General features: G+C 58.2%; 1 protein-coding gene across 3 annotated transcripts in view; it reads right to left on the bottom strand.

Moving 5' to 3' along the window:
- Nucleotides 1-22,646, bottom strand: part of DNM1 (dynamin 1) — a 48,252-nt gene that overhangs the window by 5,345 nt on the left and 20,261 nt on the right. For 2 of the 3 annotated variants that reach the window (XM_056108832.1, XM_056108830.1), the window contains exons 10-19: nucleotides 21,959-22,097; nucleotides 12,608-12,694; nucleotides 11,388-11,458; nucleotides 11,128-11,179; nucleotides 10,910-10,921; nucleotides 7,392-7,505; nucleotides 4,025-4,134; nucleotides 3,479-3,590; nucleotides 2,874-2,885; nucleotides 2,385-2,558 (exon numbers count right to left, since the gene is read on the bottom strand). In XM_056108832.1, coding sequence (XP_055964807.1) covers nucleotides 2,385-2,558; nucleotides 2,874-2,885; nucleotides 3,479-3,590; nucleotides 4,025-4,134; nucleotides 7,392-7,505; nucleotides 10,910-10,921; nucleotides 11,128-11,179; nucleotides 11,388-11,458; nucleotides 12,608-12,694; nucleotides 21,959-22,097 — 883 coding nt within the window. Of the gene's footprint in view, nucleotides 1-2,384; nucleotides 2,559-2,873; nucleotides 2,886-3,478; nucleotides 3,591-4,024; nucleotides 4,135-7,391; nucleotides 7,506-10,909; nucleotides 10,922-11,127; nucleotides 11,180-11,387; nucleotides 11,459-12,607; nucleotides 12,695-20,278; nucleotides 20,418-21,958; nucleotides 22,098-22,646 lie in introns of all 3 variants that reach the window. The other variant, XM_056108831.1, reaches the window with a different exon arrangement.

Raw genomic sequence — 22,646 nt, 5'->3', positions numbered from 1 at the left:
GAGCAATTCCTGAGTGCAAAGCCAGGAGTAAACCCTGAGCATCACCAGGTATGACCCAAAAAGCAAAAAAAAAAAAAAAAAAAAAAACCCAGGTGTTGAATGAGGCAGGCAGTTCAAAGGGTTAGTAAGCTGTCACTGCAGGCCAGAGGCCCAGGTTTGATCTTTGGTAGTAAATACTCCCCTGAGTACCACCAGGGTCACTCCTTAACAGAGTCAAGAGTAGCCCCTTCAAACCCCTGGGTGTGGACCCCCAAACCTAACAAAGAAAAGTTCCAGGTATGACTTAGCCCGTCTCTGAGCTATTCATGGATAGAAATGTTGAGGATTTTATACTGGAAGTCTGGTTCTCCTCTATCCAATTGACAAATATAGTTTGGCAGCTATTAAGGGCCAGACACACTTCATGTTGATTTGTTCCTCAATTCCATTGTGATCGGTATCTTACAGGTGAGGGCGCAGGAGCTCAGAGCTCATGTTTTACACGTGGAAGCCCTGGGTTCCATCTCTGTGGCATCATGTGATTCACCAAGCACTATGCCAGGAGTAGCCCCAAGAACTACTGGTGTGATCCCTCACTAAAAGGGGAAAAGTCATGCAAGAAATTTGTGCCTGGGGCTGGAGAGATAGCACAGCGGGTAGGGCGTTTGCCTTGCACGCGGCTGACCCGGGTTCGATTCCCACATCCCATATGGTCCCCTGAGCACTGCCAGGAGTAACTCCTGAGTGCAGAGCCAGTAGTAACCCCTGGGCATTGCCAGGTGTAACCCAAAAAGCAAAAAAAAAATTGTGCCAAACCTGGTTGCAAATCCAGTTCTAACTCCCCAAAGAGGGTAGCTTTTCACTAAATTCTGGATTAGTGGTTCTCTGGGAAGGGGTCTTTCAAAACATGCCCAGGAATTCTCAAAGGTGCAGATTCCTGGTCCCTTTTGGAAAACACTTAGGAACTGGAGCGATAGCATAGTGGGTAGGACATTTGCCTTGAACGCAGCTGACCCGGGTTTTGGTCCCAGCATCCCATTTGGTCCCCTGAGCACTGCCAGGAAGAATTCCTGAGTGCAGAGCCAGGAGTAACCCCTGAGCATCACTGGGTGTGACCCAAAAAGCAAACAAAACAAAACAAAACAAAATAAAAACCCACTTAAACATGTTTGGAACAACTCAGGCACAATGAGTATCCCTTTTCAATTGTAAAACATCCTGAAATCTAAATACAGGTAGAGTATTTTCTGTAAAAATGATCTGAATTATAAACCAGCATAATAAAAAACTATGTAAAATAAAATAATCTCCTTAGCTATTATTATTATCATTATTATTTTGGTGTTGTGCTCAGACCTTATTCCTGTCTCTGTGCTCAGGGATCTGTCACTGTCACTATCACTGTCCTCCCGTTGTTCATCAATTTGCTCGAGCGAGCCCAGTAACATTGTGAGACTTGTTACTGTGTTTGGTATGTCGAATATGTCACGGGTAGCTTGCCAGGCTTTGCCGTGCAGGCGAGATACTCTCAGTAGCTTGCTGAACTCTCCAAGAGGGGTGGAAGAATCGAACTCGGGTTGGCTGTGTTGGCAGCGTGCAAGGCAAACGCCCTACCCGCTGTGCTATCGCTCCAGCCCCCTCAGGGTTCACTCTTGGTGGGCTCAGAGGACCATATGAGGTATCCAGTGATCAGGTAGGAATTCGGGTAGGAAGTGTGAAAGGCATGTGCCGTATCCCCTATACTATCTCTCCTGCTTAATTATTTTTAGGATAAATTACATGTGAAAAAGAGAGTATTTTGAACAAACTGAGTTTCAAAAGGGACCAAAAGTAATCTTGCTTTTTTTCAAACCTCTTGGCTGGGGGGGGGGGGAGACAGAGACAGAGAGAGAGAGAGCGCCTGCCATCGAGGCAGGCAGGAGGGGGTGGGAGGGCTGGAGGGTGGGAGGGAAACTGGGGACATTGGTAGTGGGAAATGTACACTGGTGAAGGAACAGGTGTTGGGACACTGTATGACTGAAAAACCCAATCAGAGCAACTTTGTAACTGTGTATCTCACTGTGATTCAGTTAAATACATAAATAAAACAAATAAACTCTTGGCTAGTAAAACTGTCAAAGAATATATGAAGCTCTTGTCACATTTCTTTCTTTGGAGGGGGAGGTGGGAGCCCCCAACTGGGTGGTACAGAGCTGAGTTGGGATGGGGGTGGAGGGGGGGCGGGGAGAAGCTATTTCTGGTTCTGTGCTCAGGAGTGACCCCTGGTGGTGCATGGGGGAACCATCTGTGGAAACTGGAGTCCTGTGGCCGCAAGGCGGCGGGGCCTCCCTGCATTGTCTCTGACTCTGCAATGCCCCAGTGACCCCAGACAGCTGCCCGGCCCAGGCCCGGTGGTGGACACGCACGTTGTTGATCATGAGGTGCATGATGGTCTTGGGCATGAGGTCCCGCACGGTCTTGTTGACGATGGCCATGTAGGAGTCCACCAGGTTGCGGATGGTCTCCACCTGCCGCTCCAACTGCGGGTCCATGGAGTGCATGAAGCTGTCGGAGCCATTCTCCTCCGTCTCGCCACTCGCCTGGTGTCGACAGGACAGGAAAGACATCAGAGCTAGCCCCTCCCCAGGGGCCTGGAGCACGGAGACGCAGAGAGGCTGTCACCACTGGCAGGGACACCCCGCCGGGCCCCAGCTAGGACCCCCCACTTCCGCACATGCCCCCAGACTCTGTCCCCCTTCTGTGCCTCTCAGGATAGCAGAGTCCCCCTCTTTAAGCCTGACTTGGCTCCTGGGAGTCCCTCCATGAGGGACGGCACCTCTAGATCCCATCCTGCATGCTCAAGGGACAGAGCTGGTGCCAGTCAGGAGCTGGCTGGCAGGGGAGGGGGGACTTACTTTCTCCTTGTCCTGGAGGGCCCGTACCCAAGCCAGCGGGGTCGCCACAGCAACATCACCACCGCCGGCGAGCACGGCCGAAGCAGAAACACAAGAGAGAGAGAGAGAGAGAAAGGGATTGAGTGAACCCAGGGCACAGAGCCCCGACCCCAGACACTGTCTCAGAGCAAGGAGATAGCACAAGAATGCACGGCCTGCCGGAGTGATAGCACAGCAGGGGGGGTGTCTGCCTTGCCGACCCAGGTTCAATCCCCGGCATCCCCCCCCCCCCCCCCCAGCACTGCCAGCAGTAATTCCTGAGTACAGAGCCAGGAGTAACCCCTGCGCATTGCTGGGTGTGACCCAAAAAGAAAAAAAAGAGAGAGAGAGAATGCCCGGTGACACCATGCATGCGAGAAACCCCATCTGGGCACTCCAGGTGATAGAGTCACCTGCCCCTGAGAAGAACAGGGGGCAGGTTTGGTCCTGGGGCAGGCAGAGGTGCTCCCTGGGTGCTTCCTCCAGTCCTGAGCCCACTAAGGGTGGGAAGCCATGGAGGAAGCAGCCTGAGGAAGGGCCTGAGACCCTGAGGAAGGTGCCCTACTACCCCGAGCGCCTCAACTCACCCCAACACGCTCGGGGTACACGCCAGCCCTCAGGAAGGAGGCCTTCCAGCTATCCACCTCCTCCTGGGTCTCACAGGCCAGCTCCAGCTGTCGGTAATCCTTATAGACATTCCTGCAAACGGGAGAGGGGTGAAGCCCAGTCCTTTTTTTGGGGGGGGGCTCAGGGCCGACCCGGCCGGGCTCCTGGCACCGGGGCGCAGCTCTAGGCCTCTCTGACCCTAGTTTCAGTTTCCCAATCTGGAAGCTTCGTCAGCCACCATTGCTGCCTGCCTGGGTCACTGGGAGGGTCCCATGTGAGTCCAGCAGTGAAATGTGTGGGTGGAACATTCCAGGCGCTCTCAGCGCGAGGCAACCTGGGAAGGGGCTCAAGTCTCACCACGGACGACCCCACCCACCGTGGGGGGACAGGACGGGAGAGGGGGCAGGAGAAAGGGGCCAGGAAGTGGATTTGGAAGTGCCGGTGGGGTGCGGTCAGGTTCCCCCTTTCCGCGTCTCTGTGCCCCCTGCCCGTTTCCACCCAGTGGGGCTGGTGGGCCGGGCAGGCACCTCTGCTCTGTGTTGAAGAGGGCAAAGATGTGTTTGCTGGACATGAAGCCCTTCTCCACGTCCCGCAGTTTCAGGTTGTCCACAGACAGCATGTACTTCTTCTCCTTCTCCTGGGGGTCGAGACAGGAGCACGGTGAGAGGGGATGTCCCACCACTGCGCACCGTCAGCACCCCGGACCTGCCTGGGGGGAGGCCCCCCCCAGCTGCCCACGGCCATCCAACCGTCAACCTCCACCTCTGCAGACACGCCCGGGCGCCCCGAGTGGAAAGGCTGAGAGCAGCCCCTCCGTCCGTCCCACCCACGCCAGCCCGGGAGCCAGGCCAACCCCCACCGGGGACCCCGCGCTCCCAGCCACTCTCGCCCCCCAGCTTGGCTGCTCTGGATAAGCCTCTGACTTCATTTCCTGAAGGCAGAGAAGGGGAAGGGGGGGGACGGGCCCCAGCAGCTTCAAAGGGCTGGTTCAGCCCACTGCACCCCCCACCCCCACCCCGCGCGCCCCCAGGCAAGCCACCCATGTGTTAGCAATCAGGCGCACAGCACAGGCCTGGAGACGGTGAGTCCGGGTACATGTGTGCGTGCCTGTGGACACAGGCTGGTCCAATGCCACTGTGTGTGCTCCTCCAGTCCGGACTGCCGGGGGCGGGGGCGGGGAGGGGGGGGTGAGGTGTGACATAGCTGTGTCTGTGTGCATGTCTGTGTGTCTGTGTTTCTGTGTCTGCCTGTGTGCGTGATTGTGTGTTTCTGTGTGTTTGTGTATACATGTAAATGTCTGTGTGTCTCTGTGTGTGTCTGTGTGCATGTATCTCTCTGTGTGTGTGTGTGTGTGTGTGTGTGTGTGTGTGTTGAAGCGTCTCTGTGGTGTCTGGGTGTGTCTGAGCACGTCAGTGTGGACGTGTGGCTTTTGTCGATGTGTGTGGCAGCTGTGACCGTCTGTGTGGGTTTGACTGAGCTGGGGCGTAGGTGCTGGTCCTGGACGAGGGCTGCGTGTCTGTGATGGGCTCGAGTGCCGAGGGGAAGTCGGTGGAGGTGGGGAGGGTCCACCCAGAGTCACAGGTCTGCGGGGGTGGGGGCTGGTGACCGACTGGATCTCAGGCATTCAGAGCCGGGACAAGGCTGACCCAGGGGACCTCAGGTTGGGAAGTTGGTCGAAGAGATGGACCCCGTTTCTCACCCTGCTCACCTCCCTTTGTACCCCCCACCCCACCCCCAGCCCCACCTCCGGCTGGGCCAGTCACATAAAGCCCTCTTTATGGTGGAGGGTGGCGGGGGATCCCCTGGGAGCGCGGGGAGGGGTGGGGGGGAGGAGGGAGGAAGTTGGACGGGCCGCGGAGAACATCTGGAAGCGTTGGAGCGGCTGCGCGGGGGCTGGACCGGGCAGGGGCGGCCTCCGCGGCCGGCCCCCTCCCCAGGCCCCTCCCTCCCGGCCGCGGAGCCCGCTCACCCCTGCCACGTCAAGAGACAGAATTGGAGCCGGGAGCAGAGAGGGGACCACGCACGGGCCGTCGCCGTCGGGGCTGGGGCGCCGGGGACCCTGGGGCCGGCGGGGCCGGGGCTGGGGCTGGGGGGCTCGGATCTCCAGCAGCGGGGGAGGGGCGCCCGCAGCAACGCCGCCCGGATCGCCAAGGACACCTCCACTCCGCCTGCCCAGTGTTTAGACTATCTGTTCAGGATCCCGAATTGTACAGTAGTCTGCACATTGGTTAGGCTGGGCTGGGTGAGACCCTCGCCAGCGCCGCAGAACCACCGACCCGCCGGCGCCGGCCCCTTCGGAACCTGGAGCTGGGGCAGGGGTGGGAGGGGGGTGGGGGTCTGGTGGGGGGCACGTGGGGGGACGGAGGTGCCTCACCCCCGGCGGGGTGGGGTGGCTGATGGGGGCTGAGGAGGACGGGGAGGATGGGGGAGGGTCCCTGAGGGCGGCTGTCTGCCTGGGCCCCTTCCCCAAAGCGCAGAGGGCTGGAGGTAGGGGGCAGCGGGTGGGGGTGGGGGAGAGGGGGACCGATCGCCTGCGGTCCCTAGCTGTACCACGTGAGAATTCACTCACCCCAACAATGACAGCCCCCACCTCCACGCCCGGAGTTCAGCACACGAGTGTGTGTGTCCCCCACTCCAGGGCACCAACCCTCCCCCACCCCCCCACCCCAAATCACGCATCTTCCCTCAGGCCCCCCCCACCACAGCCCCTGACACCCCCAGGCCCGGTGACTCCAAACACACCTAGGGCCGGCACGTAAACCGCCCCTCCACATCCCCCCTCTCCCCTACGCCCCTAAACTCAGACACTCCACAAAGCTCCGAAGAGCCTCCTTCGTCTGACAGCATGGGAACCCTCTCAGCCCCGCGGGTCCCCATACCAGGCCCTCAGCCCCCTGTCCAGCCCTTGTGCAGGGGGCCCCCACAACCCAGGAGCCCCAGAAGGAGGGCGGTGCCCCGTGCCCAGGGGGCTGTCTGGGCAGCAGGAAGCGACACCCCCACCCGGCGGCGTGTGCGCCCTCACCACCTCACACTCCCCCGCCCTGCCGAGGGGCCCCAGCTCGGGAGAGGCCGGGGTTGGGGTAATGAGGTCCAGATGGTTTGGCGCCCCCGCCAGTGACGACAGAGGTCCCCGCCCAAGGTGGGGGGGCCCTGTCCAGGGCGACTAGGAGGGGGCAGGGATCAAGGGAGGGGCTTGAAGCCCCAGAGCAAAGCCCCCCAGCCTGGTCCCCCTGCCAGATGCCCCCACAAGGCCCCTGGGGCATGAGGTGGGTCCCTCCCGCAGTCCTGGGCCAGCTGGAGTTCATTACCATGAGCCCCCAGCCCCCAGCCCTCCCTGTTCTCTGGTCACCTCTGGAATCCAGATGTGCAAGCCACAGACGTGTTCTTAAAGGGACCCGCAACAGGGAGGACCAGGCGGCAGTGGAGGCAGGAACCTCGGGGGCGGTGGGGTGGGGGGAGGTCTTTGGGTGGGGCCTCTGAGCCCCATCACTCCTGGCCCGAAGGCTGGGGGCACCTCCAGTGATTTCCTTGGCCGGCTGGGCTCTGGGGAGCTGGGGTGCAGGGGTTAACGGGGTGTCTGGCACTGGGACTCCTGTGTGTCATGGCTGGGGGGAGGGGGGAGGCGGTGCACCCCAAGGGGGAGAGTGAAACACTGCTTGGCTGGCGGGGTCAGGGAAGGGGCCCGCACCCCTACCCACCCTCTCCAAGCCCCCTGCCCGATCCTCTTCCCCCCACAGCCAGCGTCTCCTTCCGGCCTGGATGAGGCCCCGTATGCTGGCACCCAACTGACATCCAGCATCCCAGGGCCCGGCGGGATGGTCCGGTCCACTCTAAGGCCACGGAAGGACCACACCTGCTCTGGCCACTGCCCTCAGAGCCCAGGCGCTGACTCACCTCGTCGTCTTTGTACCAGGACAGATTCTCGGCTGTCAGCACGAACCAGTACTCTTTGGACCCACCCTTCATGATGCCAATGTTGTTGATGGTCAGCCAGCCCTTTCGGATGACCTGCAGGGGGACGGCGGGGGTCAGTGTGCAGGCCGCAGGCACAGCTGCGGGGGAGGGGTGTGGCACCCCGCAACCTAGCTCTCCGGGCGGTTCTCCAATAAAGTCTCAGGCACGGTGCCCAGGGCAGACAGAGGGAGGCACTCTGGGGCTGTCACTAAAACTAGTGATGCTTGTGGTCTGATTAGGGGAAGAGACCCCCCCCCCATCCCTGGAAAGGTCCACACTGAGCTGAGGGGGCCTTTGGGGCACACTGGGGTCAGTTCTTTCTGACCTCAGGGACTGTCCTGGGCTGCGGTGGCTTCTGCCTGATGACCCACTCCCCACCTCAGGGGCCAGCCCAGAAGCTATAATCCCAGACCCTCCCTGACCCCCAACAAAAGTCAGGACCCCCGTCCCCACTCTAACCTTTTATTTCCCCACACTTCTTTCTGACAGTGAATGTGGTTTCAAATGAACCCCAGTGTGTGCACACGCGTGTGTGTGAATGTGTGTCTGGGAGCGTGTGCTCGTGCTTATCTCTGGCGCCTGTTACTGGTGAGCTTTCTTGCAACATGCAAAGGCCAACACCCTGCAGGCCTTGGCGACCTTAAGTGATGAGTAAGCCCTTGTGGCAGGACAGGAGACTAAGAGTGGGCTCAGTCTTTACGCCCTAGTCCCGACAGGTCTGGGGCGAATGGGAGCGCGGGCTTGTATTCCCAGGAAATGCTTGCCCCGGTCTCCCCAACACCCCCCCACCTCCCACTCCAAGGGGTATCAGAGATCTCTTCCCAGCTGAGAGCAACGGCAGGCCCACAGGCTCCGCCCATGGAGGGCAGTCCTGACATAGGCTCCACCCAGGAAGGGCATCCTGCCATATAGGCTCCACCCACAGCAGGTGGGCCTGAGCATAGGCTCCACCCCAAGCCTTAGGCTCTGGCAGGACGGGTGTGTAGCTAGCACTCCCTGGCAGAGCTGGTGCCCAGACCCTGGCAGAGGATAAGGGGGAGTGCTTCTGCTCCCTCCCTGGCCTGGACCTCCTCTCCTGCTTCTCTGAGCATGCAGAACAGATCTCCCCCCAAGCAGATCCCTGGAGAAACCCCCAGACTAGGGTGACTGAAGAGCCTCTAGAGGCTGGAGCGATAGTACTGCGGGTAGGGCGTTTGCCTTGCACACAGCCGACCCGGGTTCGATTCCCAGCATCCCATATGGTCCTCTGAGCACCCAAAAAGCAAAAAAAAGAACACCCGGGACCAGCTTCCTTCGGAGTCCCCTCTTGGATCCTGGTACCTCCTTACTTGTCTGGCTGCCCCAGACCCAACCCCAGCCCTGAGAGTCAGCGCCCGGGGGTTCTTCCTGCTCTTCCTGGTTCCGTGAGAACTTCTCTGAGTCTTGTTGCTTCCTTGTTTTTTTTTTTTTTCCGGAAGGGTCACACCTGGCGATGCTCAGGGGTTAGTCCTGGCCCTGCACTCAGGGTTTAGTCAGTGGTGCTCAGGGGACCCTATGGGGTGTCAGGGATCAAACCCGGGTCAACTACATGCAAGGCAAGTGCTCTACAGCTATATTATTTCTCCAGCTCCTTTGTTTTGTTTTGAGAGCAGGGGGCACACCTGATGGTGCTCAGGCCTGACTCTTCCCTTGGGGTCATTCCAGATGATGCTGGGGGACCCCGGGGATGGACTCTGGGCTACCCAGACTGACAGCTCTGTCTTTGAAGTCCAGGCTCATCCTCTGGTACTCTGCGTCCCAGGGTGGCACCAGTCAACCTCACCACCCTGTGGTCCTGCACCCCTAGTTCCACCCTCCTCCTTGCTCCAGAGTCCCTACACCCAGGGGTTCCCCTCACTCCCACCTGCCTCCTCCCACCTCCTCTTCCACTCGCTCTAAGACCCGCCTGTAGGGGCATGTGGCCTGGGTGTATGACACTCATTAACTCCTTCGATCAAACACTTTCTGAGCACCAGGCATGAGGCTGGGGCTGAAGATTTACCGATGAACAAGACAGGCCCAGACCTTTCCCATGTGGGGGGCAGGAAGGAACTAGATACAAAGCCCCAAATCACACAAATATCCAGATTACCAGATTATCTCAAAGAAACCACGGCCCTTGGAGAGCTCATGTGTGAAACAGGGATGCAAAATGTTCCCGATGAGCCGCTCGGCAGGAAGGGGGAGGCAGAGCTCCCAACATGTTGCCCTCTCCTCGACTCGGCAGCAGTTGGTGGTGGCTCAGAAACGTTGTCTTTGCCATCCACCCATAAACTCATCCATCCAACATCCACCAATCCAACTGTCCATCTACTAATTCGTCGATACATTCACCAATTTATCTACCCAAACATCCATCTATTCACCAACCAGTCAGCTTCATCCATACACCCATTCATCCAAGTGCCCACCCACCCACCCATCTATCCCTCCACCCACTCACCATCCATCCACCTACCATTATGCATCTACCCTCTCCTCCACCAATTAATCCACTCATCCATCCAAGTACCCGCCCACCCACTTACCTACCCATCCACCCACTTACCCACCCACCCATCCATCCACCCATGTACCTATCCATCCATCCATCCATCCATCCATCCACCCACCCATCCATCCACCCATCCATCTACCCATGTACCTATCCATCTATCCATCCATCCATCCATCCATCCATCCATCCATGTATCCATCCATCCATCCACCCACCCATCCATCCACCCATGTACCTATCCATCCATCCATGTACCCATCCATCCATCCCTCCATCCATGTACACATCCATCCATCCATCCATCTATCCATCCATCCACTCACCCATCCATCCACCCATCCATCTACCCATGTACCTATCCATCCATCCATGTACCCATCCATCCATCCATCCATCCATTCATCCATCCATCCATGTACCCATCCATCCATCCATCCATCCATGTACACATCCATCCATCCATCCATCCATCCATCCATCCATCCATCCATCCATCCATCTACCCACCCACCCATGTACCCATCCATCCATCCATCCATCCATCCATCCATCCATCCATCCATCCACCCTTTCATCCACCCACCCAACCACCCACCCACCCATCCATCCATTCAACTGCCCCCATCATCTGTCCACCCACCCACAGATATTTAAGAAGCACCTACTCAGTGCCAGGCCCACGCCAGGCATTTTCTACACACCCCGGCCCCCATCCACACAGTCCATTTTTGCTGGAAGTAAATGCTCAGCTCATGCGCATGAACGGCAGGATTGGGCAGCGTGGCCTTGCCTCTCGCCTCAGAGCACGTGTGGATACCCATAAGCTGGCGTGTGCAAGCGGCTCAGCTCAAGGGTGCCCTCCTGCCCCTGCACAGCCCCGGGATAAACAAGGCCCTCCGCCCCTCCCACGACACAAGCCAAGAGCCCCAGTCCTGGTACTCACCAGAATCTCATCCTGCAAAGAGGTAACCATAGCAACCACGAGAAGCATCGGGAGAGAGGAGAGAGGGTTACTGAGGCAGAGTGGGAGGCTGGTGGCCAGCGGCTGGTGGCTCCCTGGCCCCCATGGCCGTGGGTGCCTGGCCTTGAAGAAGGGGCTCTCAGAGCCCGGGGTCCATCCGGCACCCTCCATCCCGGCCTGGTCATGGGGGACTCACTCACCTGGTTCCCTGAAGCCTTCTTCTTGCTCATCTGGCTGCTTCTCTGCTGAGCACTGACAGGGAGAGACGGGAGCGTCTCAGAACCCCTCTGCTCCACCTCACTGCACACGGACACACACCGCCAAGCACACATGTTCCCGCCTAGACACACGCACCATTGCAGGCACGCACCCACACTCACGCAGGCACCGACACACAGCACGCACACACACATGGGCACGTCCACAGGAAGCCTCGCGCTTCCGGCCTGGGAACACTCACTTGGCAAAGCCGATGAAATCCTCATGGTTGGTGTTCATGTAGGCCAGTTCAATGTCGATGAGCAGCATGACCTTCCAGGACACGGGGCAGCGGGCAGGGGAGAAACATCACACGGGTTTCAAACCCAGGAAGTGCTGGGAGGAACAAGCTTGCAACCCAGATCCAAATTCGCAAGCAGCAAACCCAGGACCCTGAAGCCCCCAAACAGAGAGTCTGGACCAAAGGGCTCAGGAATGGGTGAGAAATGTGAGTCATGTGGTCGGAGAAGAGACGGGGACTGTTCACAGCATCCCCGGACACACCCTCCTGAGTAGAGAAGGGCTCTGCCAGGGTTGACAACCTCAGGGGATGAGACCCCTTCCGAACACATCGGATCATTAGTAAACATTGCTACAGTCTCATGTGCAGGAAGGTGGACTTAGTCCTATACTCTGGGTGGACACGTGAACCAGTATCCCTTTCTTGTCAGGCAACACGCTCTGAGAATTAGCTTGACTGTGCTAATTCTCTCTTCAAGAGAGCACACACACACACACACACACACACACACACACACACACACACACAGAGGACACACATGGATACCGGATGGCTTGTAAAATGAGAAACCAGTGGAAAAGTCAATGGCCGGGAGGAAGTGAAACAGACAAGGGCAATCTCTGAGCAAAAGAAAATGTCAAGAGCAAAAACTGATGGTTCTTGGGCTGCCATTCCATCCCAAAAGGATGGGGGTGTGGTGTGGTGGAGGCCCATACACCTGGCCTGGCTGAAACCCTGGGGTTGTCAACCCTGGCAGCAGAGCAAAGAGGAAAAAAATTAAAGAAGTATGAGGACAATTTCTTGGTAATGGTGAGAGGGACTCTGTGCTTCTGAGGGGCATGCAGGGCTATGACATGGGCTCAGCTCTTGCTGGGAGCCTCAGGATCTACGAGGAGGGGAGAGGTGGGACCCTTAGAGAGAGACATAGAGAGAGAGAGAGGGAGTGTGTAAGGGAGAGAGAAGAGAGAGAGAGGAAGAGAGAGAGGGAGAGAGACAAAGAGAGAGAGGGAGAGAGAGACAAAGAGAGGAGACAGAGAGAGAGGGAGGGCGAGGGAAAGAGGGAGAGAGGGGGAGAGAGAGAGAGAGAGAGAGAGAGAGAGAAAGAGAGACTGAGGCACAGCTAGCAGGCAGGGCAGGCCGGGACGGGCACAGGGTGGGCAGAGGCCGGGCTCCGGGCTCACCTGCTCCTTGGTGCGTCCCTCGCGTTCCCGAATGTGGGTGGTCACGATGCGCTCCATCTCCTCCCGCAGCCGGGGGTACTGCTGGAGCTGGGAAGGTGGAGGCGAGAGAGCCAGGTACACGGGGGGGCCGTGGGCAGGGAGCACCCGCACCCCACCAGGGTCCAGGCACGGAGTGGGGAGCACACGGAACGCCCGAGAGAGGGGGGAATCCACGCGCCCCAGAGGCTGCGGGCACCATGCCAATGGAGACCCCCCCTGCCCCCATGCGGGTTCCCGACAGCAACTCAGGGTCTCGCTGGTGCCAGGGCCTCGTCGCTGGCCTCCCTGGGCACCTGGGCGGATGGGCCTGGGCACCCCCTGGGCTCCCGGCCGCCGTCTTGGAAACAGATCCCCCCGGAGGCCCCCCGCCACCCTCCCCCGGACTCCCGCCACCTTCTCAAGGCTTGGGGAGACAGTTGCCCCGAGTTGGCCTGACACAGGCAATGCTCCTAGTCTGAGCTGACCAGCATCACACGGGGGGCGGGGGGGGGGGGGGCGTGCGGGAGTCACGCAGGAGCATGCAAGGTGGGGGACATGCGGAGTGGGGGCGCCAGCAGCATGAGCAGTGCCCACGGGGCCTGGGGAGAGCCCACTCGGGAGACCCCACCCAGGGCTGCTCCCCTTTGGGTCCACTCTGGGCGTGTCTGCCTGGCTTCCAGCAGGCGGCCCACCTCTCGGGAAAGCACCCTGCAGGGCGCCCGGCTTATACCCGCTGTCAGAGCGGAGACCACGCCAGACCTGCACCCTGCTCTCAGCCCCGCCCTCAAGGCCCAAGTGCTCCCAGACTCCATGGGATGGCCACCTCCTCCGGGAAACCTGCCCTGCCACCCCCAGAGTGGTTTGGGGCTCTCTCTGCACCCACCCGGGCCCTCTGCTGTCCAGCTAGGTGATCACTGGCCTGAGGGCAGATGCAGAGGGAGGGAGAGAATGAAGGATGGATGTGTTGGCCGCCCCCTTTGCCCCCCCCAGGACGGGGACCTCACCCCTCTGTCCTGCTGGCCCAAGTTCCCCACTCGATGGCCACGTGGGGCCCAGGCAGGTAATGCGAGGGCGGGGCGGGCACCCCTCTGTGGGAGGAGAGCTTCCTGGCTCCCAGGCAAGGGGGATGAAGGGGCAAGGGAGGCCCAGGAGACAGAGCAGGAAGAGGCGGAAGGAAGAGGAGGCCTGGAAGCCAGCCCGGGGGAGGAGGCTGTGGAAGATGCCACATTCCAGACCCTGGCTCCACCGGGGGTGTGGCTGATGGGGCCAAGCGGGGAGAGGGGGCACTGGGGAAGGGGCAGTCGCAGCGTGGGTGGGGGTGCGCGGGGCGGGGCAGGCAGTGGCCCCTGTAAGCTGGCGGGGGGGCGGGGGGGACACACACCATCTCTGAATCCTGGCAGAGATGGGGAGCTGAGTCACGCCACAGGCCTCCCCTGAGGGGTCCCAAGTGCTCCCTCCCAGAGGGAGGGGCGGGGAGGCGCAGGGAGGGAGGGGAGGGGTCTGCGGAAGAGCATGACCAGTGCCTCCAGGGCCTAGCGCCTGGCGCTGACCACAGCCAGGCAGACACGTGTCCCGCCCACAGGGCGGCCTCGGGCCCTCTCCGAGTCGCTCCATTCCTTGGAGCATCTTTTTCCATTCCGGCGGCCTCAGAACACGTCCCAGACTTCGAGCCAGTTTTCCAAATGGAACTTTTCTCTCCCAGACTTTGGCAGGGCGCGCAGCACCTCCGCTGGTGGCCAGGGACAGGGGCCCCGGGAGCCATGTGACTCAGGGTTCAAAGGCAGCCCTTGCACCTCTCAGCACCTTCTCTGTGCCTCAGTTTCTCCCTGGGTAAAATGGGGTCTGAGCAGAGCCTTCCCCTCCCCCCCACCCTGGGGATGTCCACGCTCAAGTCTGAGCTCCGGATTTCATTCGGAGGGGAAATGGGTCCAGCTGGGGGCAGAGAGAGACAGTACTGGGGGAGGGCCCTGGCCTCGCACCCTGCCCACCCAGCCCTGCAGTGACCCCGGACTTGTTGAGCTTAGAACATTTGAGAAGAAGAAGAAATAAAGGTGGGTGCACTTGGCTATGTGAAGAAAAAAAAATACCCTTCTTTAACGAAATCAAGATTCTTTGTACAAATAATTGCAGTGGGGGAGCACACCCAGAATTTTCAGGAATTACTTCTTGGTGGGCTGGGGCGCATGTGGGATACTGAGGATCAAATCTGGGTTGGCCACGTGCAAGCAAATGCCCTGCCCACTGTACAGTTGCTCTGACTCCTCTTCCTTTTCCAAGTAATTGTAAAGCTTCTTGTTTAAGTTTTTGTTGATAGTTTTTCTGCTCCTAGAAACATCCCTGCTCACATAGGAAATCTGAACAGGGAGGCCAGAGAGATAGCGCAGGGTGGGGAAAGGCACTTTAGCACAGGACTAGGACAGCAGCTGCCTGAGTTCGATCCCCGGTCCCACACGCAGTACCCTGAGAACCACCAGGAGTCGCCCTTGAACACAGAACCAGGAAGAGATCATGAGCACAGCTGGATGTGGCCCCCAAACCCGAAAAAACAAAACACCGTGAGCACGACTGCAGTTGGTAAAAATGAAAAAGCTCCTATGTTCCTTGTCCTCTCGTAAAACAGTGATCGGCAATTTCATTTTTAATTGTTTTCTGGGTCACGTCAGCGGTGCTCAGGGCTTACTCTGGGCTCTAAGCTCAGGGATCACTCATGGTGAGGTTCAGGGAGCCACACAGGGTGCCAGGAATTGAACTTAGGTTGGCCGTACACAAGGCCAGCACCCTCCCCCCTGTCCTATCGCTCTGGCCCTGATCAGCAATTTGGGGGCTGCCTGTGGAAACTCACATTCCCTCTACATCTCAAGCACTACTATATATTCGTGTCTGAAACCCGCCTTTTCCGCACAAAACACCGTGTTGGGCCATGCGAATGAAAACGTGTGTGCTTGCCCTGGCTTTAGGGACACAGTTGGGGGCACTCGGGGGCCATTCCCTGCAACTTTGCTCGGCCCTCTCTCCTACAGGCGCTTAGCGGACTATGCAGTGCCTAGAGTTGAACTTGGGTCTCCCCACCTAAAAGCTGTGCCCCGGCCCCCTGAGCCCCCTCTCCGGCCCAGCAAAGTGCTCCACGGTGGGTAAACGCCTGTCTCCAGGAATCAGTCCCCAGGAACTATCCTGCGGAAACAATCCCAAAGAAAACACAAAATTATAGAAGTTCACCGATACGTTTAGGTGGACCAGTGATTTACCATAGGTGATTTGTCATCCTGAAAAAAACTGGAGACAGCTGGAATGTTTACCAGTTGGAAAATGGTGAGGTCAGTCCTAATAGGTCTATTCCCCAGACTAGGATGCGATCGTTAAATGTTTCTATAGACCACTGCATAATGCTACCTCAAAATGCTTTTTTTTTGGGGGGGGGATTAGCAGCACCAGACAGCACTCAGGGCTTACTCCTGGCTCTGTGTTCAAGGATCACTCCTGGTGGGGCTTGGGAACCATATGGAATGTCAGGGATCAAACAGGTCAGTCACATGCAAGGCAAATAAGTTCCCTACCCGCTGTACCTCCAAAACTATGTTTTAAGAGAAAGAAGCTGGCGTTACTATATTAACAGTGTGTGTGTGGAGGGGAGAGAAAGACTGGGGGAATTAGCAAAAAACTCCTTTTCTGGGGGGTCTTGTTTGGTTTTGAGGCCACACCCGGCGATGCTCAGGGGTTACTCCTGGTGGTGTTCAGGGAACCATATGGGATGCCGGAGATGGAATCCAGGTCAGCTGTGTGCAAGGCAAACGCCCTCAGCATTGACTCTCTCTCTGGCCCTGGTAAAAACCTCTTTAAGAGCAAAGTTGAGAAGTGATCTTAATTGTGGCTGCCGTGTTGGAGAGGTTGTACAGGGGTTCAAGTGCTTGCCTTGCATTACACCAATCCTTGGCGTCACATACGGTGCCCCGGGCAAGAACTGCCAGGGGCCACTCCCTAGGGCAGAATCAGGAAATGCCCCTAAGCAATGCTGGCTATGGCCCCCCAAATAAAATAAAATACACTTTCCTTTAAATTAAGAAAAAAAATAGTGAATGCTGACATCCACGGGTTAGGCAGCCCTAGAAATTTTTCCCTTGAGTGAAAATAGGAGGAGCCCAGGGCAGGCTCTGCATGTGGGAGCCCTGGATTAATCCCTGGCACTGCATGGATCCCCCAAGCACCAGTGGGAGTGCTCCCTGCCACAAGGAACAAAGAGGTAAGCGCAGCATCTGCACCCAGACCTTGCAACACACTCCCAAAAGAAAAAGTTTGAATACTGCACATCCCTACAGGAAGTAGAATGTACCAGTTCAAGGACATGATTTGGGCTCCCGGGCAGTGCCCACAGGCCTCTCCCCACAGTAGTCAGTCAACCTGACAGTGGTTCAGTTAAAAAGCCGCCAATGTGTCCATCGGTCTTGTGCTATGGTGTTCAAACTGCGGAGCCCACAGTGCTCATCAGGAGGCCAGAAGGGGCCAGGGCATGAAGCATGCAGGCATGGACCCTAACCCAGTGGAATCTCCCCTGCCCCATGAGGGCATGTTTCTCTGTGTGGCCACATACAAATTCCTCTGACCTGCTCAGTAAGAAGTCTTAACTCCGATGTTAAAATTTCAGAGTTTCAAAATCGTGCGGCCACTACTGCAGCCACGTGACATCATTATGTTATTCATAACCAGCAATAGAACACAACTGTCTGGTTAGCTTTTCAGCAGATCTGGGTGTTGGGGTAAAATTCCAAATAATAATGGTGGGTCTGGTGTCGAAATATTGAATGTGATCAAAGTAGAGAGAGATTCATGTGGAAATCATCTGCCCCACAGGTAGGGGGAGGGTGTGGGATGGGGGTATACTGGGGTTGTTGGGGGTGGAGAACGGGCACTGGTGAAGGGACGGGTGTTTCATCGTATGACCGAGACTTAGACCCGAAAGTTTTGTAACTGCTCTCAAGGTGACTCAATAAATAAAATTATAAAGTAAAGTAAAAGTAAAGGCCCTCCCGTTGATCATCGATTTGCTCGAGCGGGCCCAGTAACGTCTCCATTGGAGACTTTGTTGTTACTGTGTCTGGCATATCGAATACTCTCGGTAGCTTGCCGGGCTCTCCGAGAGGGGCGGAGGAATCGAACTCGGGTCGGCCATGTTGGCTGCGTGCAAGGCAAATGCCCTACCCGCTGTGCTATCGCTCCAGCGATATTATTATAAAAATTATAAAAAAAATTATAAAATAAAAAAATTATAAAAAATGAAAAAAAAAAGGTAAGGTGAAGTTCATGCCCAATTCAATCAGCTAATCAGTGGCTGAATAAATAGCAGTACTCCTAGATAAAAAAAAAACAAAAAAAAGAAGTCTTGACTCCGTGCATTTAAAGTGGCAGATGCGTGCCTGCCTCTCTGGGATGTGGAGTGGTAGCAGCTTTGCTTTCTCTGTGCAGATTTTGTTTGGGGGCCACACCGGGCCACGTTAAGGTTATTCCTGGCTCCGAGCTCAGGGACCACTCCTGGTGGTGCTCAGGGGGGCCATATGGGGTGCTGGGGATGGAACCTGGGTCGGCCTCATGCAAGGCAAGTGCCCTCCCTGCTGTACTATCGCTCTGGCCCCTCTCTGTGCATTTCCTCTGGGTATCTGTTTAGCGGTCAGACCCAGCAGCAGTGTGGGCTGGGGGTGGGGGGTGGGGCGACAGCCTCTTTGGGCAGTGCCAGGTGGGAGTATGTGGTGATGGGGGATCAAACTCAGCCTCTCATATGTTACAAATGTCCCCCACCTATCTCCCTTGGCCCTGATACTTGGTATTTTGTTTTATGGGGGTGGGGGGGTCTCAGAACCGTTGGCACTAAGGTTGCCCTTGGCGCTGCGTGACCATACACAGTGTCAGGGACGAATCGGGCTCGGCCTCTGCAAGTCCCTTAGCTTCTGCTCTCTCTCTCTCTCTCTCTCTCTCTCTCTCTCTCTCTCTCTCTCTCTCTCTCTCTCTCTCTCTCCCCCCTGGTCTTGCTGTTTGACGGTTTTTATACTAATTCTGGATGGTCAGAAGAAAACCCACATCAATCTTTCACATCATTATAAGGAAGCGTTTTGCAGGAAACGCGCAGAAATCTTGCTAGGTTGTGGACCTCTGCAGACAGGGCGGCTGCTTCTTTTCAACCTGGTACCGGCACTTCCCAATTTCAAACTGCAACTGTGTGATCTTTCTCATGGGGGGAAAAAAAAAGAAGCTCTAAAAAGCTGGTCTTTTTTGTAAATGGATTTAAGGTAGCTTAAAAACAAACTCCTCGAGGCTAGAGTGAGAGTGCAGCGGGGAGGGTGTTTGCCTCACACACGCCGACCCAGGTTCAATTCCCGGCATCCCATATGGTCCTCTGAGCACAGCCAGGAGTGATACATGAGTGCAGAGCCAGGAGCAGGCCCTGAGCACGGCTGGGTGTCGACTCCAAACAATACCCCTCCTAGGAGCTGGAGCAATAGCACAGCGGGTAGGGAGTTTGCCTTGCACGCGCCCGACCCGGGTTCGATTCCCAGCATCCCATATGGTCCCCTGAACACTGCCAGGCGTAACTCCTGAGTGCAGAGCCAGCAGTAACTGAGCATCACTGGGTGTGACCCAAAAAGCAAAAAAAAAAGAGGTTTCTGAGACTACAGTGGGGCCGGGCTCCTGCCCTTCCCCCTAGATTCCAGTTGTTCTACATTCTAGAAATATTCCTCCAGCCCAATAAAAAATTCTCAGATTCTTCCCTAGGCAAAAGCTGCCTTCCCAATCTGGCTAAAAGTCCTCAAAATGCCCCAAAGTAGGCAAATAGGAAAGACATATGAAATCTCACAGATAGGGATAGAGCAGGGAGGGCATTTGCCTTGCGTGCAGCCTACCCGGGTTCAAACCCCAGCATTCCATAGGATCCCCTGAGCACCTCCAGGAGTGATTCCTGAATACAGAGCCAGGAGTAACCCCTGAGCATCGCCGGGTGTGACCCCCAAAAGCCAAAAACAAATAAATAAAAATAAAAGCTCACAGATGACTCAGAGGTGGTTGCTGACTCACAGGGAGCACTGAAAGGTGAGTTATCTCAGGATGCTTTTAGGCAAACTGTTTTTTGAGAAGCTGAGATAGCTCCCCCTCTGGAGACCCCCACTCCTTGGTCTCACACTCCGTCTTGTGTCGTTGTTGTTGCTGGATTTTTTTGGGTGGAGGGGTGGGGAGAAGACACAATACCCAGTGATACCAGGGCTCACGCTTGGCCCCGTGCTCAGGGATCACACCTGGAGGTGCTCAGGGGCCCGAGCGGGACCAGAGATTGACCCGGACTTGACTGCGGGCGCAACCAGCGCTTGACCCACTGTCCTATGACTACTTGGGCCCCCCAGTCTCCGTTTTCTCCTCGGTAAAACGCGGCTGATACCCCGTCTTAGGGCCACACGGGCGAGGCCAGGGCCCGGCTGGAGTTGGAGCCCGGGACATGGGGCTGTCCTCCTCACAGCCCGCGGTCATTCTGACGGGGCAAAGGGGGCAGCCCAAGACGCCCGGGTGGGGCCGAGGCTTCGGCGGGAGGTCAGGCGTGGGACGTCCCGCGAGCCGGTGCCCGTGGTGCCGGCAGGAGGCCGTGGGGAAGGGCCGGCCCAGCGCCCCCCCGCGTACCTTTCCGCTACACTTTCTGACGGTGGTTGTGAGCTCACTGACCACCATATCCACACACTTGATACTGGGCTCTCTGAGCTTCTGCACCTGCTTTTTCACTGTGGCTTCAAAAGCGAGGTCAGGTGTGAAGAGGCCCGTCCTGCACCCGGGGAGTGGTGGGGAGGGGTGGGGGGTGAGGAGCAGCCGCGGGGCGGGCGGGGCCGGGGGGAGGAGCCAAGCAGGGGCAGGGGTGGGGCAGAGGATGGCACGGGCATGGGGGAAGAGAGAGAGAGAGACACCGACACAGAGAAAGAGAACAGAAGACACGGTGAGCATGGGCCAGGCCCTCCCTCCGACGCCGCCTCCCGGGGCTGCTGGGTGGGGGGCGGGGGGCAGCTGCCAGGGAACAAGCCTCTGGCCCGCCACACCAGCCCCCTCCCTGCGTTCAGACCCTCTCCCCACTCAACTGCCCTGAGCCCTGAGCCTGCGCTCCCCTCTCTCCAGATGCCATCTCTGACCCAGCCGGGTCCCCCAACCCCTCCCCCCACCAGGTGTTCAAATCTAGGTTCCCCGGGGGCCTCCTGCACTTGCTTTAAACTGACTCCCTACCTCTCACGCCCTCCAGCCACCCAGTTGTGAACTGCACAACTCCAGGGGCCCAGGCTGTGCACTGCACAACTCCAGGGGTCCCAGGCTTGCACTGCACAACCAGGAGACCCAGGCTGTGCACTGCCCAACTCCAAGAGACCCAGGCTGTGCACTGCCCAACTCCAGGAGACCCAGCCTGTGCACTGCACAACTCCAGGAGACCTAGCCTGTGCACTGCCCAACTCCAGGAGACCCAGCCTGTGCACTGCACAACTCCAGGAGACCTAACCTGTGCACTGCACAACTCCAGGGGGCCTCATTTGCGAGACGGAAGCAGATGCTGCCTCCTGGAGTCACAGTGCCTTGGCCTGCCCTCCGCACTCCAGCTCCCTGCCCTCCCCCTGCCCTCCTCGTCCTCCTCGGGGTGGGGGGGTGTCCTATGCCTCTCTCCCAGAGGGGTCTGGAGGGGCTAGGCTGGGAAAGACAGAGAGAGAGAAGAGGAAAGACAGGAAGAGTGGAGGTGGTGATAGACGGACGGAGCCAAGGCAGCAGTGAGGGGAGGGAGGGAAGAGGCTGGGGACTCAAACGAGCACTGGACTTGGGAGTCCGAAGCCTTGGTTTCAAGGCACAGCTCTGCCGTCTGACAGCCAGCTGTACCCACCGTGGGCCCATCGCTTCAGCAGCTGCTGTGGAATGGGAGCCCCCCCCCACCCGCCCCTCGCCCCAGGGTGGCAGGCCCGGGTGCAGCCCTGGAAGGCCAGATGTGGGTGGGAGCGCGGTGGAGGGTCCTGAGTGAGGGTGGGGTGAGGCTGGGAGGATGGAGGGCAGCGGGGAGGCGGGGAGGCCTGTGGATGTGCGTCCTGTGCTCCCCAGCCCCCAGAGCGGCCCCGGAGAAGGCCCCGCCCCCGCCTGCCTGGGACCCCCAAGAACAAACCCCCCAGGTCCCCTCGAGGCCGCTCGTCCCTGAGCTGTCCTCCTGCCGCTAATCCCTGGGTCCGCCTGGGCCTGGGGGCAAAGGGGCAAGCCCCGCCACCCTGCTGCGGCCTGGACATGCTACCGGGGAGGCATGGGGAGGGCGCTGGCAGCAGTGCAGGGCGGGCAGCGGCGGGTTACCTTCTTGGTGCACTGTCTAACGGTGCTGATTAGCTCCGAGATAACCATGTCCACACACTTGAGACACGGTTCTCGGATCTTCTTCACCTGCTTTTTCACAATGGTCTCAAAGGCCATGTCTGGGGTGAAGAGCCCGGTTCTGAATGCCCCGAGCGGGAGAAGGGCGCAGCGTTAGCGGCCGGCTGGGCACGACAGCCAGGCCAGGGCCCCTGCCGCTCCCGCTCTGCCCACGGCCTCCCACTGCCCGACTCTGGCCTCGCGTGTCCCAGTCTGTGAAATGGGCGGGGACATGGCACTTCTGCTTGCCATGGGGGGGTGGGGTGCTGGGGGGGTGGGGGGTGGGGAGGGTGGGATCAGGCGGGCCTGGACACACTCTGCTTTCTCTGGGGGTTCTGTCAGGCTGAGCATCTGTGACTGGGGATGGTTTGAAAGCCGCCAAGCTGATTTGTTCTCTCTCTGTCTTTCTCTCTGCATGTCTCTCTCTAGCTAGCTGTGGGGAGTTTCAACTGTCAGCACCGGGGGTGGCAGAGGCCCCATGGGCCCCCACCAAGCAGTCTTGGGGTGATGCAGAGCTGGTTCAAACCCCGGCTGTCACACACGTGAGGCCAACCCTGGGAGCCAACCCCACCCTGGCAGCTGCGTTCCTCACCCTGGTTCTTGCTAAGCTTCCTGGGACTCCAGCATTTGT

The sequence above is a fragment of the Sorex fumeus genome, unplaced genomic scaffold (assembly GCF_029834395.1).
Source record: "Sorex fumeus unplaced genomic scaffold, SorFum_2.1 ptg000233l, whole genome shotgun sequence".
NCBI classification, from domain to species: domain Eukaryota; kingdom Metazoa; phylum Chordata; class Mammalia; order Eulipotyphla; family Soricidae; genus Sorex; species Sorex fumeus.
The sequence above is the reverse complement of the archived record's forward strand: the minus strand, read 5'-3'. Positions and strand labels throughout refer to the sequence as shown.